General features: G+C 39.6%; 2 protein-coding genes and 1 non-coding gene across 3 annotated transcripts in view; 2 read left to right on the top strand and 1 right to left on the bottom strand.

Moving 5' to 3' along the window:
* The window catches only part of LOC134800354 (ataxin-2-like protein), a 59757-nt gene extending 41745 nt beyond the window's left edge, over positions 1–18012 (top strand). The window contains exons 12-20 of the mRNA XM_063772854.1: positions 149–265; positions 1049–1263; positions 2328–2439; positions 2946–3032; positions 13636–13732; positions 15062–15201; positions 15799–16092; positions 16930–17049; positions 17876–18012. Of these exons, the coding sequence (XP_063628924.1) occupies positions 149–265; positions 1049–1263; positions 2328–2439; positions 2946–3032; positions 13636–13732; positions 15062–15201; positions 15799–16092; positions 16930–17049; positions 17876–17953 (1260 nt within the window). The 3' untranslated portion in view covers positions 17954–18012. The remainder of the gene's footprint in view (positions 1–148; positions 266–1048; positions 1264–2327; positions 2440–2945; positions 3033–13635; positions 13733–15061; positions 15202–15798; positions 16093–16929; positions 17050–17875) is intronic.
* On the top strand, positions 6009–6092 carry Trnal-cag (transfer RNA leucine (anticodon CAG)). The gene has a single exon. It is a non-coding gene; the product is annotated as a tRNA-Leu (tRNA).
* Positions 9157–11320, bottom strand: LOC134799901 (retinol dehydrogenase 12-like). The gene has a single exon (XM_063772335.1). It carries the CDS (start codon positions 11275–11277, stop codon positions 10342–10344), a length of 936 nt encoding a protein of 311 aa, XP_063628405.1. The 5' UTR covers positions 11278–11320; the 3' UTR covers positions 9157–10341.
* Positions 18013–19001: the final 989 nt, after the last annotated feature.

Genomic DNA, 19001 nt, shown 5'->3' with positions numbered 1-19001 from the left:
TTAATAAACTGTGTCATAATGTTTTGACTTTTTGAGGTAATCAATCAAACTGCTGTCAAATTCAATGTGAGATTTTTCTTAGAATCTTACATCTCGTAACCTGTTGAATGTTGAATTTGACTCACGAATATACGTTTGTTATGTCCAGAGTGTCCCGCCGCCGGCGCCGACCACGCCGGAGGTGTCCGCCAACGCCGGCGCCGTGTCGGAGCCGCACGCCAAGCGGCCCAGCCTGCCCAAGCACGAACCACTCCCACACCACAAGGTAAATATACTCAATTGAGCCCAATCAAAACTCATCATCATATCAGCCTTTTATCGCCCACTGCTGACCATAGGGCTCTCTTCGAGTACGCCACTTATCCCGGTCCTGAGCCAATCTCATCCAGAAGTGACCTGCAGTCTTCTGAATGCCGTCTACCCAACGAGTCGGACGCCAGGCACCCCTTTCGTCTGCCACCATTCCGATAACATTTTTGTCCTCCTGTCATCACTCTGCCTGGCAACATGTCCCGCCCAGCTCCATTTATATTTGGTAATGACGTATCCGACGTCTTGCACCTTGGTGCGGCGTCGGATCTCGTCATTCCTCACTCGGTCTTGAAGTTTGCCGAGCATGGCGCGTTCCATGGCTATCTGTGCCCCTCGGATTTTATGCACAACCTCCTTAGTGTGTGAATGAAAACTAACAATTATTTTCTAGACAAGCGCCTATTTTCTACAAGTGTGTGCTATCAAGTTGTATTTCTTACATGCTACAAATCATATAAGATAGTTGTAATAAGTTTGTAAACGTAACTAATTAAAGTCAGACGTACTTGTAACCTGCAAAGCATTCGTATCATTAGGTTATGAATGATAATTTGACTGACTTAAGAGGGTTACTGATCTCTAATAATATGTATGGAAAGTATGTTGAAAAACGTCGTATGAAGCGCGTGTGCATTGGCTTTTTTATTGCTTACAATTTCGCCTCGTGTGTAATGACCAACGTAGCACACTTGTATCACAATGTACTATTATAGCACTTATATTGTTATCATTCCAGCCCCCGGTAGCCCCGGCGGAGCCGCCCCCCTCCCCCGGCGCGCCCCCCCCGGGCTCGCCGGCCGACGCGGGCTGCGCGGCCGCCGCCGCCATAGACCGCGTGGCCGTCAGCGCGGCGACGCTGAAGAAGTCCACGCTGAACCCCAACGCGAAGGAGTTCAACCCCGCCGCGAAGAGCTTCGCTTCGAGAAGCCCTACTACGCCCAACCCCAGCAGGTCAGTAGTGTTCTTTCTCAGTATAATGTTTGATTCAAGCCATAATTACTACAGAACGTGAGGTAACACTAGAAAGTTACGCTTAACCTTAACGCGAAGGAGTTCAACCCCGCCGCGAAAAGCTTCGCTTCGAAAAGCCCTACAATACCCAAATCCAGAGCCGGTATGTTATTATAATTGTAAATAGTAGGTTATTTATTTATCTAATACCAGGTGTAGCTGCAACGGAACGTCTATAGTATAAACAACATTATTTGCGGTATTTGACGTCTGTCACTCACAACAGCAATACTACGTAAAATGTCTTGCACATCGAAATCACAAAGGAAAACAACTGCACTGCGAACGTTTACGTTCTACGTCTTTTTTTTTTAATTTTAGGGTTGGCCGGACACCACCGTTATGAATCGGTAGTCGTCTAAGTAAATCGATATGAATTTTTCATTTTTCTTTTAATAAAAATAAGGAAAAGGTGGATAATTAACTAAGTAAACATGGATATATTTATCGTCACCTAACAGACAACAAATTTGACAAAGAAATAACATAAATAAACTTTAAAATAGATCCCTAGTTAGTTTAGATTTTGACGATGGGTGCGACCTACTCGGTCGGCGTATTAAATGCATTTACCTTGCGGGAAAACCATATTATTCTAGCTTTATTTAAATCTCAAATAAAAATTCACTATACGTCACAATTCGATACCTCAGTCTACGTGCCATCCAATCGTAATCGCTTGCTGTGACAATCGATTTGCGTTAGTTACATCTCTATATACGTCAGTCATAATGTGTCAAATACCGCAAATAATGTTGTTTATACTATAGTGTCGTTATGGCGACGTTGAACAAGTACAAACTAAACCCCAATGCAAAGAGCTTCGCTTTGAGTAACCTTAACCTTGCTGCACCAATCTGAAGCCAATAGAAACGCAAGATTGTGATTTAAAATGGCCGCTGTCAAGGGTTAGAGTGATACGCATAATTTTTGATATAGTGTTGCGAGGCTTAATAAATTTTTCCCTGTGTGTCAGTATATAAATGGTATATATTTCCTTGCAGGCCGCACACGCCGGGCACGCCGGTGGGCTCGCTGGGCGTGGGCGTGGGCGGCGTGGGCGTGGTGGGCGCCGGCGTGTCCTACGTGCCCGCGCCGCACCCCCCTCCGCACATGGTACGTAGCTCTGCGGGTTCACACAGAACGACCTGTCTCCAATTACGAATCGAAAACAACTCCAACGTATTGGGAATCTTTTTTTAAATCAGTTCTAACCTTTTGAATGCCAAACGGCGCATCCATTTGCCGTGCCACTGACGCCACGGGGGTAAAATTTAGTTTTGTGAATGAATAATGCCAACCTAAAAGTGGGTTGTTTTGATTTTCATCAAAAAACGATCGACGTCAAATGCCGTCTTTGGCGTCGTTGCCACGATTTTGCGTTGACGTCAATTGCCGTCTGTGGCGTTCAAAAGGTTAAGAGGAACGAAGCGTCCCGGCCGCTCGTACGTTTACCTCGAGTGAGTCAATTTATGTCGCGAGGTCTCATCTTTAAATCACCTTATGAGTTCACGTAGCATAGACACAAATATAAGACATGATTGTCAGAAATTATGCAAAATTGGACCCTGTATATAGACGGAAACGGTTGAGAATAGTTGTAACAGTAGATTGTTGTTCAGGTTGCGGCTGTGCCGGCCTACGCGATGGTGGCGGCGGCCGCGGCGGCGGCGCAGCAACCGCCGGCCTACCTGCAGCACCCGCACCCGGTAAGCTCACATAACCTAACCCATTGATAATCCAATAATTCTGACTATAATCTGTATCTTTAGGTACTTACATAAAAGTAAACAAATTATTTGTACATTTTCGGGTAGTTGTAACATTTATTGATTAACCACCCAAATACAAAACCACCTGGATATGTCACTGAACGACCTGACTTTAACCTACATTATTTGATCATGTAATGTTTTCATCTACCCTCAACTGGCTTAAGAAGCCATTTGAGGCTAGATTTTGTTTACTCTTTTTTAAATACCTAAACATACAGACTATAGTCTGCGCCAAAGTGATGGAATTTTTATTGGTTATCTAGTCATGAATTATTGACTGCATAGGACTGATTACTTTTACTCAGATTCGAAATGACATTTCCCAAATGTTTAAGTCCACGAAAATGTCTACCTATTAAGCTTAGAATAAAATTAAAAGTGGAAAAAGATAAATAATATAATTTAAATTTATTATATGCTTAACAGTATCGTTCGCAGACGTTTCTGCTTGTTAAAAATTTAATATCTACCTACTGTCCCGAGTGTCCTGTACACGAATTATCTGGACATTATTTTTCTGTAACAAAAGGACTAAAAAGCTCCGAAAATAACCATCGCTTTATACTGCAAAAAAGCGAGCATTATTACAACAGCACTGTGACTGACAGTCTTTGAACCTTATGTGTTTGTGATAAGGTATACAAGTGTAGTCCCAGTAATAGTAACGAGCACATAGTAACGCACGTGCGTGGGCAGATGGAGATGAGTTGCGAGTGCCGGCAGTACGCGCCGCCGATCCTCGTGGTGGACAAGCGGGACCGCGCAGACGCGGTGAGCGCGGGGACATACGGGAACCAATAGGAGAACTACACTCGATAGATCTGTATGGCCAACAGCAGAAGCAATTATTTTCCGTATTTTTCAGTTATTTTTTTTGGGAAAGAAATGAAACTTTTAAACTAACGACAGCGTCAAACTCAATAGACATTTTCACAAACGATCGTCAGCCAGCATTTAGATAACACACGACTAAGTAGGTGTAGTATGGATTAAATATAAATGAAAAAATTCACAAGTTCTTTTCAAAATGCGTTAATTTCCGTTTTATTTCCGATTTTTTTTGTTTTTTTCGGAAAAATATATTAAACTAAGTGACATTGTTTTTTTTTTCGAATAAAAATTAAAAAAACATGGCTTGTAGAAAAAAACGGGAATTTTTCCGGGCTTTTTCAACCCTATCCTGGGCGCATAACTCGCAATGGTTAAGTTAGATAACGCCTCCAACGCAGCAGCAGTTGTCTTTCAGAGAGCTTCATTATGTAGATATGTAGGATCATTCCTCCGTTCACCGACGGAGCGGCAGCTGATTTTCACGAGGCTTCATTGTGTATCTGCCTTACTAAACCACTTTACGAGTGATTGCTCGGGAAGAACTTGTTCATAAAAATCTGTTGCTGGCTTACGGTCTAAGGGTGGTATTCCACCTGTCCAATGTGTATTTTGTCTCACATTTTGCTTAATGCGAGAGTGAGACGCAATGCACATTGGACCAAGATATTGGCCAGATGGAATACCACCCTAAGCGGGCTGAAAAATTGTGGTTGTAATATTATATAAATTTTACTTAAAATGCTATTCTCCTATTGGCCTCGTATGTTATCCCGAACAGCGTGCGTTTGAAGTGCACTTGTGTACGTAACCGTGTGCAGTGGCTTATGACATAACACAGAACGAGTGGTCTTGGACATAGACAAATATAGTAACCATAGAGCGCTCACTCCATACATCAGTTTTGGTACTAAAACGACTATTATTTTCGCAGTCAACATCTAGCATCGAGTAGCGGAGTTATCAGTACCGCTACTTTATTCTATGTAGATGTCAACAATTTACAACTAATATTACAAGCAGAAGGAGTTGATAATAGAGTTCCGGTTAATCCGGTTATAATATTAGCTGAAAATTGTTGAGCATTAGACTTTTCGGTCGTCGCAACATCTATTGTCACTAAGCAGTACTGATAATTCCGCTACTCGATTCTAAATTACGACTACGAAAATAATAGTCGTTTTTGTACCAAAACTGATGTATGGAGTGAGCACTCTATGTACTTTTTTCTCTATGACTTGGAGTAGTATAACTCCTCAGATTTAGCGCGTGCCTTAAGGGGCCCACTCATTAACAGTCCGCCGGACGGTATCGGCCTGTCAGTTGTTCGGAACTGTCAAAATTTTGTTCTAACTGACAGGCCGATACCGTCCGGCGGACTGTTAATCAGTGGGCCCCTTAAGGTTGGTATTCCATCTGTCCAATGTGTATTTGCGTCTCACATTTTGCTTAGTGAGAGAGTGGACAGGTGGAATACCAACCTTACTAACCAGTAAGTCGTTTGAGTGAACAAATGTTTGAGGCAAGAAAATATGATTATGGATTACTTCAATCGTTGTCGACTCTTCAGAGCTATAACTGCGAAAATCGAAGTTCGCAAACGTATTTTTCATCTGTTTGCAGAGATTGTTTTATGAAAATTCGTGGTGTCTTGTCACATTTCACGTGTGTTTTCTAGAATTCACACTGGTGAATGCACCATAATATAACTAATTAACAAAAAGAATGAAAATCTGTTAACCAAGGATACAAAGATAGGGACATTATTGATAAAAGCAAATAGATATACATAGATATGTTAGATATTTATAACATAATTTATCGTCAGGTGACAACCAAATCTCACTAATTACCATCACAAGTTCATAGTCAAATAGTCATACATAGTGAACCGTATTAATACCAAAATAAGGTTGATTTTTGTTTGATTATTTTTTAGTAATTAGTGAGCTTTGGTTGTCACCAGGCGATAAATTACAATTGAATCCAACACAAAAATTATTATTCTCTTCGTTTATCTACTGATCTATTTTAAGAGCGAGCCGTTATCAAGCTGCCGTTAATTTCGCTCGGTCGGGAGAAGTCAGGATGGCCGAGCGGTCTAAGGCGCTGCGTTCAGGTCGCAGTCCACTTCTGTGGGCGTGGGTTCGAATCCCACTTCTGACATAACTTTTTGCTTTTTTTGCGTACCGACCATATTGCGTCATTTTGTCCATTTTGATGCATCTTTTAAGGATAACAATTTCCTTGTTCAAGGATAATAATCACAGTTATAATGATATTTTCAGTTTTAAATTTAAACAGTTAATTAGAAAATGTGTTTTATTAAAAAAAAAATAGTCTTCAATACTTTCAATAAAAAAATATTAACATTAGGTAATATTTACGTCTTTGCCTCACTTTTAGCTTTATTTTGATGTCACTAATCCGTTTGCCGTGTTTTTTTGCTAATATCTGTCGTTTGATAGTATTAAGAAATAAGTTTTAATTTTAACTAACAAGGACTTTATTTCGTTACTATGGAAAGAGCCACATCACATAAGTCGATAAAAAGTTATTTTTAATAATCTTAACGGTCATGCCAAGTGTGACAGTAGGTACGTATTATAGTGTGTGCGGAAAGAGAAGAGTCGTGGAATGTATGGGGTCCAATACATTCCACGACTCTTCTCTTTCCGCACAGACTCTATAGTTCGTTTTTTTAGCATTAGAAAAAGACTACGCGATCTTGACGTATCTTTTAATTGAAAAACGCTTTTTTTTAATCAGTAACTATTACTTATGAAAGCAAAATAATGCAAATAATCGTATATGATTCATAATTGTTACATATTTGCCGTGACTTATTTCTTAAAAGTGTTTTTCAATAAAAAGACACGTCAAGATTGTTTACCTTTTTTCTAATGCTAAAAAAACGAACTATAACGACCTATCTTTTTCCTTGGAAAGGGGGAGGGAGGGGTCTAAAAACAAATCTAAATGTTGTGTGATGTAACTAATGGATGACCCCTAATGTCTGACGTCATTTGATCTTCACAAACCTACCGGATTTATCAGAATCTTGTCATAGTCATACTAACACGTGAATTGATACGCTGTGATAAGTCCCCACGCGTCTGCAGAGCAAAGGTCGCTTTAGTTTTACTGCACGATGTCTGTCAAATCTTTAGATTCATTACATTATAAACTGAGATGTGATATACTAAAATAAAGTGACCTCCTACAGTGCTGCTGCGCTTAGCATAAGAGCAGTAACTCATTTTGGAATGTCATTCAATTGTATACTTTGTACTTGTACCGATATCTTCTACAATTGAAAGAGATTTCAAAAAGACTTACTGCTCTTAGAGCCAACGGGAGTGGTCATTTCTCCATACAAACGTACTCCTCGTTTACCTCCGTGGTTTTTGAAGCTAGAGCAATGATTTTTTCAACACAGATTAATATTGTCAATATCTGTGTCGGACCGTTTTGCTTTTTTTGATATTTTTGTTTTTTAAGGCGCTAGAGCTCTTCAAAAATGGCCAAAATGGCCTAATTGACTATGCCGCAATGAGAAGCGTGGCATTCAAAACTGATATCAATTAGCCCACAGACCAACCCCTATAGACCGAGCTTATAGGACGACTCGCGGTCACCGCCCGTATGGTGTATAGGTCAAATATAAGATTGTTCGCGCGCCGCTCCGATCAGTTGCGCCCAACGTAACGACCTGTTAGCAGTGTGCACGAGTCTAAGAAAATAAATCGTAAACTATTGAATTCATTGGGAAATCATGGGATATTGCAGCGTAAAATGGTGTGGCAAGTCATCTAAGACATCTACTTACGAAACAGATGGAATAACATCCCACAGGAAAGTCAAATTCATTATTTCATTGAATAATGTTTCTTGTCCGCGGGGTTCATTTTATACTGGTCAGTAAGCAGAGGCGAAGTATGTCCGTCCCTTTTCGTCAACTTGAAAATGCAATGCGCTATCCCTTTCCCTTTCGACTAGTGATGTGACGATGATGGTTTTTCAGTTGCGGAAACTTCGTGCTTCGTCATACCGTATTGTACCATTTTAGACATAATATATAGGTAATATGTTGTGTAAGTTTTTTAGAATCCTCTAGGCCAGCGGAGCAGTCAGGCCGCATGTCACGAGATGGACCTGATGATGAACTTCAAAGAAGTGCGAGGGCACTCGGTGTTGGTTTGTGATAGACATATGTTGTATGGGTTTTTTAGAATCCTCTAGGTGAGCAGTTAGCTCTCATGTCACGAGATGGACCTGATGATGAACTCCAAAGAAGTGCGAGGGAACTCGGTGTTGGTTTGTGATAGACATATGTTGTATGAGTTTTTTAGAATCCTCTAGGTGAGCAGTTAGGTCTCATGTCACGAGATGGACCTGATGATGAACTTCAAACAAGTGCGAGGGAACTCGGTGTTGGTTTGTGATAGACATATGTTGTATGGGTTTTTTAGAATCCTGTAGGTGAGCAGTTAGGTCTCATGTCTCGAGATGGACCTGATGATGAACTTCAAATAAGTGCGAGAGAACTCGGAGTTGATTTGTAATAGGCATATGTTATTGGTCCATTTGAATATGTTTTCAATACAACCTTCTATTACCTTAATAAAACGGACAAAAGAAAATAATTGTATGAGATTTCGGCGACACTTTTTTCTCGTATCAAAAGAGATTGCGATTCTGAGTGGAAATAATATAAAAATTCTAAACTTTAAAATTCATGTTCTGGGTACTTTAAGCAGAAATGCCCTAATATGTTAAGTAAAAATTTCAGGTACATTGTTAAATTACTTAATGAAATATTAAATTACTCAATATAATTATTAAGTAAGTTTACTCTAAGTATACTAAATTGGTAACAATTTTACCACAATAAATTTCGGTATCACTGGTAGCAGTACCCACTACCTGTAATGAACATGTCCCATCCCTACGCTTGCACGTGTCAGCGCGCCATGTTTGAAACGACCAATCGCAACGCCGTGAGCACCCCTCCCGCACCTCACAGTTTGGTGATTTGCGTCGGGAACAAAATGGCCAATATTAGGTTTCTAGAGGCGGTGTTCTGTGCAATTAGCCAAAAAAGCAAAACGGTCCGACACAGATAATTTCATAATCATTTAGATTTCCAAATTTGGTTACGATTGGTTAAGTTTTGGAGGAGGAAACAGAGGAGTACGAAATTTAAATTTTTATTATTTTTCTTGAGAGAAATTAAAATTTAAAGAAAAATTCATATTTTCTATAAAAATGGGTTTAATAAATAGTACATAATATAATTATTACTTAAATATATTACATTTGCAATCGCTATTGCAACTTACACACAGCTAAATAATTAACAATTTGGAAAATGATAATCTTTTAATAGCATTACACAGTATTACCGAAACAATTTTTTCTACTTACATTTAATTGTTAAGTTTAGAACTCACAAGATGGAAAAGATCATTAATTAACTTTACAAAACAGCTCTCACTACTGAGCCCATACATCTACTTGTCATGACAATCCATTGATGATTCTTTATTTCTGATAATCAACAAGATAAAATCATAGAAAAAATAATAATAGGACTCACAAAGTGCACCACTATCGTAGTTATAGTCAGACAACTGAATAGGCTTCATTCCTACTAGTCAAATCAGCTTCTTTTTTAGAACTGTCGAACGATTTGCTAATATGGAATTTATATGAAAACGAATGTAGTGACGTCACGGTAAACTCGGCTACTTTTTATATTTCAATCCGATTTATTAAATAGAAATTGTGTTTAAAAATAGCTGCTATCTGTGTTTTTCTAATAATTATCTGGTGCTAAATTTCGTGCACGGGTTGAAATAATTTATTTTAAGTACAGGAAACATCCCTATTAGTTAGCTCGTTTTGTGGTTATCTGAATTGGGTACTTTCCTGTACTTAAAATAAATTATTTCACACCGTGCACGAGATAAAGCACCAGATCATTATTAGAAAAACACAGATAGCAGTTATTTTTAAACTCAATTTCTATTTAATAAATCGGATGGAAGTATAAAAAGTAGGTGAGTTGACTGTGACGTCACTACACACGTTTTCCTATAAATTCCATATTAGCAAATCGTTTTTACCAGTTCTAAAAAAGAAGCTGATTTGACTAGTAGGAAAGTAGCCAATTGTTAAAACTTTACCTTTAACTATCTTCATCATTGCATAATGTACGAGGCACTGTACACACAGCAACACTCTTAACTGTCCATAGGTGGGCCTTATGCCTTTTGTAATAAGGTTTACCCATGGACAGTTAACACTGTGGGGTGGATGATGGCACGCCATCTAGTGCCATCATAATCCAACCTGCGATCACCATCCTATCTATCGTATTAGTAGTTTTATACATCACATCACAAAAGATAACTCAAATAGCTTCCTCCGGCTTCAGATTGACTAGTTCCTCAGACATCTTCCACAGCCTCATGGCATCCTCCTCATCCGTGGCCTTGAACGACATCTTACTCTCCTCACAGTCCATGAAGTACTTCCCCGTCATGAAATCACAGTCGTCAGAAATAGCCAGAAAAATACTCGTCTGCGCACCTTCCCACGGACTCTTGAAGAACGTAAAGAGCACCATACTTCTCAACTTCTCCAAGAACTTTGCATTCTTATAAAACGATGTATTAACCTGTCCTGGGTTCAAACTATTCACCGCTACATCGGTATCTTCCAATCTTCTAGCTAATTCATTGCTGAATAAAACGTTACATAATTTACTGTTGGCGTAGATCCTGTAGAAACTATACCTTCCTTCTTCATTTATATCCTCTATCGTCCCAAATCTGTGGAAGTATGATGATACGTTGACGATCCTGCTCGGAGCACCCTTTTTCAACCACGGCACGAGAAGAATCGTCAGCAGAAACGGCCCGAAATGGTTCACCTGCATATCTCTCACTATACCATCGGCAGTTTTCTTTCCACCCATACCGCTAGCACCGGCGTTGTTGATCAAAACGTCCAATTTAGCTTCTTTCTGTTTAAACTCATCCACGAACTTTCTTATAGAAGCTAGCGAGCTTAAATCCAAATATTCATATCTAACTAAATTATTCTTGGATACTTTCTTTATGGAAGCTTCAGCACGCTTCCCTTTGACGTCATCCCTACACGCTAATATCACCTTAGCCCCTCTCTTGGCTATCTCCATAGCCGTCTGGAACCCTATACCACTGTTCGCACCAGTAACTATCACCACTTTCCCCGTCATCACAGTGTCAGAGTAACATATTCCTGAAGACAATCTATTGTAGATCTTGAGAAACACGAAGAATACACCAAGATAAAAGTACCACATGTTGAACGACCAACCACCGGTCACGGAGTTTGGTGAGTGACTGTGGAGTGTGGTGCTATCTGGGTGCAAAAGTCAGGCGTAATCGTGCTACTGATACTTGGGTTTTGATACGACTTTACTTGGTATTTTAGGTATGTAATGTTACTGATTTATTCAATAGCACAGTACCGTTTTTGCACGAATGCATAAATAAGTAAATTCTTCAATATCGCGAAAGGTTCATAAATCTTCATATAGATTTTAAAAGATGTATTATATGCTGTCAATATTATCGTTCTGTTTAAGATATACACAGACTATCATAATTACATACATTATCTGAATTGCGGCGTGCATATGTAAATTCATATGAACGAAATTAATAAATGCATTGTATTAAAACCGTTTATTGATTTCACTATGTTGGTTAGTGTACCCGTTGCTGCTTTATATGACCTAAAAGTAATTTAAAACTACGTTTTCCTTTTTTGAAACAAAGTAGTTTTAGTTATTCTATCCCTCCAAACTTATCCTTCTCAATGATCAATATTTCATAATTCCTTTCAAACAAAATAATAACACAAACACACACGGATATAGTATTTAAAACTTTCGCGTTTTGAACACATATTAACTCGCATTTATAGACGGGTCTATCGTGGATTTATTTTATTATCTTTATTTACCGACGTTTCCTACGTACGACCAGTGAAACCTGTGTCGAAACGTCGGTAAATAAAGGTAATAAAATAAATTCGCGATAGACCCGTCTATAAATGTGAGTTAATACACACACGGATGTTATAATCTAATCATAGTGTAAATAATCAGGTCAGCATGTGCGTTATCTGTATTAGCGATGTTATTCGCGACCTTAAACTCAGTCGATAGTAGTCAATTGTATAACTCTATCAATCAATCAATTATAGACCTTAGTACGTTGTTCTAAGACTCAATGTAGGTACAATGTACACACGTGGGTCCGCGAGGTACCTTGTGCAATGTCAAAGTCTTATCGTGGTCCTATCTGATTTGATTTATCGGTGGAAATTGCATGTCTAATTAACACATTCAACACCAAGAACCCGACTGTCGGGTACACTGTTCGTAGCGACTACGCGCTACATACGACGAAACCGTGGCTACGCGCTACGAGCGTAACCCGTAGCACTTAGTGGTATTGAATGTGTTAATGTCATTTATAAATTATCATCTTTGCATTGTATGATTTAGATCTTTCAATTATCTTGTATGCAACAATTAGGTATCAAACGTTACAGATAATTTAGGTACAGTATGTACTAGAGAGTGGATACATTACCACACAAGTTCGATAATTATCATACATTTAATATTTAAAACACTCACGTTTGAACACGTATTAACTTACATTTATAGACGGGTCTATCGCGAATTTATTTTAGTACCTTTATTAACCGACGTTTCCACACAGGTTTCACTGGTCGTGGTCGCGGCTAACTGATGTCCCAGCAAAATGTCAAAACAGAGATTTGTGCAACTACCCGATTATTATTTTGTATAAATTCGCGATAGACCCGTTTATAAATGTGAGTTAATATGTATCATACATTTCAGCACAAGTTCGATTATTATAAAGAAAAACGCACGTGGTTTAATATCTAGGATCATGAGCCCAAAAACGGTTTAATAAGTTCCACGTTACGAGCTGTTGTATTAAAAAATAAGTACTATAAGATGTGCAAACGGATAAAAATGTACAGGCTGGCTAAAAAATAAGTGCATTTCCGATGCCAGGGAGATTTTAGGATTATACTGAGCAACTTTTACTATGCGACCAACCTCGAAATCTAAAAAAAAATTTGGCTGTTTCATACATTTTGGCCGGTGTATTTTCTATGGGAGGGTACATTTTTTTTTCGCGATATCGGGGTTGGCCCCATAGTAAAAGTTGCTCAGTGTAATCCCAAAACCTCCCTAGCAACGGTAATGCACTTATTTTTTAGCCACCTTGTATAGGTACTTGTGTCGTCATCACAACACGTTGTAAGGTTGACGAATTATAAAGTGAGCCGATCTCTCGAACAATTTTGATTGAACAAGATCGGCTCACTTTATATTTCGTCAACTTTACTAGGTACTTAGTGTGTATGATGTGTATCATACTAAATGAGGAGGGTTACATGCGCTCATGTAAATAGATGAATGTTGTATTGTTTTAAGAATTATTTTAAAAATTGCGCCTGTCTTGAGCAGATCAAGGTGGAACAATTATTAACCTAATTAAGACCTGTAACTAACCGTTTTTCTGCAAATAAATGAATCTGAATATGAACATTGTCACAAGCCTGTAACTATATGCTACGTCTGGTAGAAATGCTAAAGACATGGTACTTGCAGTTGGCGTACGGAGCGATGGGGGGCGGGGCGGCGGTGGCAGGCGGCGCGGGGCAACACGGCCCCCTGCCCGCGCAGCAGCAGAGGAACTTCCGGAAAGGTACGTACTCACCACTAATACTAACCCCACTTTGACTTGTATATTAACCCTTAAATGCATAGTGTTGCCAAATGTCTACAAAGCATTAGACAGCTCACAGATTTAAAAAAAAAGGCTTACGGTCTTGAACCCACCTTTATACCAAACGTCAAGTAGTAGGGTGATGACTTAAGGGTTAAATTTACGCAATATTTTTAATTTATAAAAATTACATTCGTTTTAAGACGAAAAGTCGGAAAGCTTGGAAAAATCCAAAAGTTGATAATTTTTAGTATGTGATTTTGAACGGGTTTTTCGGGGTTTGTAATTATTTTATATTTAAAAACTTTATCATAGGTATATCACAAATAGTGTACCTTTCTAATGGTAGTAAAAAAAATCATATATCTATTACTGAAAATTACATATTTACATAAATATGATTTAGCCAATTCAACTTCTAACACTGATTTCGCAGTGAAAATCGAAGTTATATTTTTTTTACTATTTTTCCTAGAATCGGCAAACAATTATGTGATACATATATTAATTTCGGGCAAAAAGAAAAAAACATGCATTTAAGGGTTAAGAATTAAAACATTAGAATAAATACTGCATATTGTGTATTATAACGAAATGTTATTTAATTGGGTACCGTTACTGTTAGATACCTATTCTTTTGATACCTTTATTTTAGGTTACCGGTCTTTTGCGGTATTTTTCAGTCCCTGGTTCAGCGGTGTGCTGTGTAGGGGACAGAACATGAGCTACGTGTTTATTGACGCAAAGCGTTATATAATGTTGGCAAGGGGTCAAACCCTTCAACGCGAACGCGAACTGAGTTTTAAATATTTTAGGTAAATATACCCGTCTCGCTAACGGAAGCGGCACCTAAAAGTAGTGCGATAAGGACAAGGCGAAAAATCCTGGTTTCGTACTCCTCTGTTTCCTCCTCCAAAACTTAACCAATCGTAACCAAATTTGGAAATCTAAATGATTATGAAATTATCTGTGTCGGACCGTTTTGCTTTTTTGGCTAATTGATATCAGTTTTGAATGCCACGCCTCTCATTGCGGTATAGTCAATTAGGCCATTTTGGCCATTTTTGAAGGGCTCTAGCGCCTTAAAAAACAAAAATATCAAAAAAAGCAAAACGGTCCGACACAGATATTGACAATATGAATCTGTGTTGAAAAAATCATTGCTCTAGCTTCAAAAACCACGGAGGTAAACGAGGAGTACGTTTGTATGGAGAAATGACCACTCCCGTTGGCTCTTAAGATTTCTATTTAGGCTACTAGATGGCAGACCTTTCTACGTGCACGGTTCATTTTATTTTTCTTTCCCAGTTGGTGTGGGCAGCGGCGTGGGCGTGGCGGCGGCGACCGGGCAGCCGCTGCTGACGCCGGCGCCCATGCAGCCGTTCGTGCCGGCCGTGTACCCGCCCCCGCACCACCAGCAGCAACCCGCGCTCCATTATCAACATATGGTTGGTACACTTGCAGCTTTCATTCCTCAACCTGAAGTACTTTTTAAGATTCGCATGGTTGCTTAGGGCCAGGACAGTAAGGAATGATTAAATGATGAAACTGTGATATCGAAAATTGGGAAAAGTAAACTATGTTGTCGATCTCATTGTGAATTGATATATTACGCTGGCAGATCGAATAAAACTGGTTATCATTGTTGTACATATTACATAATAGGGAATATTACGCAAAACTCTGTATAGAGGGCGTCACTAGGTCAATCACATGGCCTACCGTGAAACACGACAATCGAAAGTTCGGTTTCTGCCTCTCTATTACTCTTGCCTATTCGATCGTTAGAGAAGCAGATAAAGAAATTTAGATTTTTGCGTTTCGCGGTAGGCCACCTGTAAACAAACCGCCTAAGCATCAATGTCATAATGAAAACTTGTAAAAAAACTGTTGTACAAAAAACAAAGGCCTAGTATGTATAAGTTACTCTATGGTTTACTAAACAAATTAGTGCTGCACTCTGGCGGCAGAACATTGCAGTAATACTCCCTATTGTAATAAACGCTTAATAGATCGTCAATACTAACATATTGTGTTTGTTGCAGCCGAACTTCCAAGTGCGCATGTACCACGGCGGCGGCGTGTCGTCCATGCCCACCATGGGGTCCATGGGGTCGATGGGGTCCATGAGCATGCCGGAGTACGCGCCGCCCGCGCCGTCCCCCGCCGCCGCGTCGCCCGCGCTGTACCCGCCGCCCTCCCCCGCGCACACGCCGCACTCGCACCAGCACCAGCACTCGCACCAGCACACACACACGCACCCCATGCAGCCGCATCCGCATCCCCATCCGCATCCACATCCGCATCCGCACCATCACTACCAGCAGCCGCCTTTCCAGGTCAGTATACTCATTTATTATGTTTCACTTAAGTGTATCCTCTTACCTCCGTATTCATAAAACTTTACGGGCCTGATATAGTTAAATTATGTGTTATCCCTTTCTTACAAATACATAAATCAATAGGACAGATAAAGTCAAACGATTCATAGCTAACTCAGGCCACTAACGTGTTTATGAATAACCTCATTACATAGTGATTGTTAAAAGGCGGTCCCTAGAAGTGCCTAAAGTGAACTGCGAATGCCTTTGTTGATTTTGTCCGTCATAAAACTCATAAATATTAACTTACAAACAGTGATCCCTGGCCAAAAAATAATTTTGTGCAATGGTTCCTTATCACTAAAAGGTTAAAAACCACTGCTCTAAGTTATCACAAAAGACTAGTAAGTTTTATTCCAATAAAGTTTGCAAAACTTTGAAGAAAAAAGTCAGTTATATAAAAACTACTGCTTTTTACCAGAAAGAAGAAATCACATCGTATATCTATTTGTTAAAATAAAAGGCTCAGTGAAAGGATTTTTTTCCATTTTAGACTTGGAGCAGTTTGAGACTACCGTTTTATTCGTCGCGGTCGTTGCGGCGTATTTCACTACTACTCTAACAAAATTTTGGTGGTAACTACTGGGAAAAATAATTCCCAGTAGTTACCACCAAACCGAGTTGGTGGTAACTACTGGGATTTTTTTTTCCAGAGTTTACCAGTGGTTTTACCAGTTCATCTGACCTTTCCTTTTAGTACGAAATTGGTAGAAAAGGCAATATCATTGGATATTAAATTGGCCAATCTTTTAGTAATGTAAAATATAACAAATATAAATATAGATGGTCCCGCAGGTGCTGTGCCCACTGATGGGCCCCGGGGGCGGGCAGCACCACCACCACCACCACGTGGCCTATCTCAACCACGCGCCGCCCACCGCCTCGCCGCCGCAGCCACACCCGCACCAGCTGCAGGTATATCATTAATTATTTTTTATTATAGGACATTCTTACACAGATTGACCAAGTCCCACAGTAAGCTCAAGAAGGCTTGTGTTGTGGGTACTCAGACAACGAATCGATATACATATATAATATATAAATACTTAAATACATAGAAAACAACCATGACTCAATAACAAATATCTGTGTCATCACACAAATAAATGCCCTTACTGGGATTCGAATCCATCGGCTTCACAGGCAGGGTCACTACCCAGTAGGCCACATCGCTCGTCAATAGGGTTAATTTATTGTGGGTATGCGCTTCGGACTTTGTAAATCGTTTTAACAATGCTGTTCGCCGAATCAATCAGTAAGCCAATAAGTAAACTTTTCAATCTCGTGCCTTACTTAGGCCACTCAGCAAGCATTGTGGCCTAAACGCGGTACTCAACTCCAAAGCTCTTTATTATATCTCAATAGTATAAAATATTAATTTAATCAGAATGTTGTCATCGGCCACCATACACATGAATTGGTCAAAAGGTGGCTCCATAAAGCTTGCTTTGTCTCGCGAGGAAATTGTCGGGCGGAGCCGCTCGCTGCGTAACAGACGGACAGACAGACGCACGAGTGATCCTATAAGGGTTCCTTTTAAGGTATGGAACCCTAAAAATGTGTTCCGCCTGAGGTTATCGTAACGTCTTCACAAACAGGGCTGCTTTTTCGTTTTATGGGTTCACATAAGTTTCGTTACACATATTAGTGAGCTTTTCTTGAATTTCTTGAATTACATATTCGTAGTTTTTTTCTATTATGTCGTTAACAAGTTTGTTATATTGATTTTTTGTTGTCTTAGCTGCTGCCGGGCGGAGGCGGCGTGGGCGTGGGCGGGGTGGGCGGCGCCAGCACGCCGGGCCTGCACGCGCACCCGTGAGCCCGCCGGGGCCCCCGCGCCGCCACGCCCACCACCGCCGCCCCACACACGCGCCCGCCGTGCTAGGTGCACTACACACCAGTGTCTACAAGTGTACACGAGTGTTACAGTGCGCCCCCCGACTCTATACAGAGATGCTTAGGTTCCAGATAGTGTTTAGTGGCAAAAGACGAGGCTTGAAGATGCGGGAGAAAACGTACAGTTTTCCTTTAGATTGTGTCTCGTGCGACAAAGTGGTGCATCGATTTCCACATGGATCGTCGAGATGGAGCCGATCGGGAAGGTATAATGGTTTTTGTCTTGCGACGTTGCTGCGCGGTGACGAATGTGTTTAGTGGCAACGCATTCGTTTCCGTGGACTTAGAGGATCGATCGAGCCTTTGATTGTTTGCCTCTGAATGTTTTATGACAGTTCTTTATAAAAATAATTGTATTGTAGTGCATAATTGTTTTCCTTCGTATTTTCTCGCCAACGTTGGTATTTGTCATGCCACTTCAGTCAAGTCCTCAGTACTTTTTGTACCGAGACTGACTGAAATGGCAAGACACGTTCGTGCGTTTCGTTAAAAATAAGAAAGAAAATAATTATGCACTACATCTGTAATAAAGCTCGTGATGATATTTGTTATTTAAACAGATACTTTTCTATTAAAAACAATATTGCTAATATGTACATATATTCTATTTTACTAACTAATCATGATTTTGTGTTGTGTGAAATGAAAGCATTCTCGACAGCTTTCTACAAATAATATACAATAATTTTATAAAACTTTTGTCGTCATTTTAATTGAATTTCCAAAGCAAAATGTTGTTGTTTATATTTATATCAAAATACTTCACGAGCTTTAATATCTTTCTAGTTAGCTCCGTAATTAAAATATTAGTCCATGAGCAATGCTATTCTAATATTTTACCAACGGAATATAAAAAAAACTGTAATAACGAAACATGTTTTTATGAACCTAAGGTCTGTATAGATAAACGTATAGTGTGGGTAAACTTTTAAAATACTTTTACTCTGCACCAAAAATTATGAATCGAAATA

This window comes from Cydia splendana, chromosome 19, assembly GCF_910591565.1.
Source record: "Cydia splendana chromosome 19, ilCydSple1.2, whole genome shotgun sequence".
NCBI classification, from domain to species: domain Eukaryota; kingdom Metazoa; phylum Arthropoda; class Insecta; order Lepidoptera; family Tortricidae; genus Cydia; species Cydia splendana.
The sequence above is the reverse complement of the archived record's forward strand: the minus strand, read 5'-3'. Positions and strand labels throughout refer to the sequence as shown.

Excerpts from the sequence above, each read along its gene's own strand:
- LOC134799901 (XM_063772335.1), bottom strand. The coding sequence starts at position 11,277 with ATGTGGTACTTTTATCTTGGTGTATTCTTCGTGTTTCTCAAGATCTAC.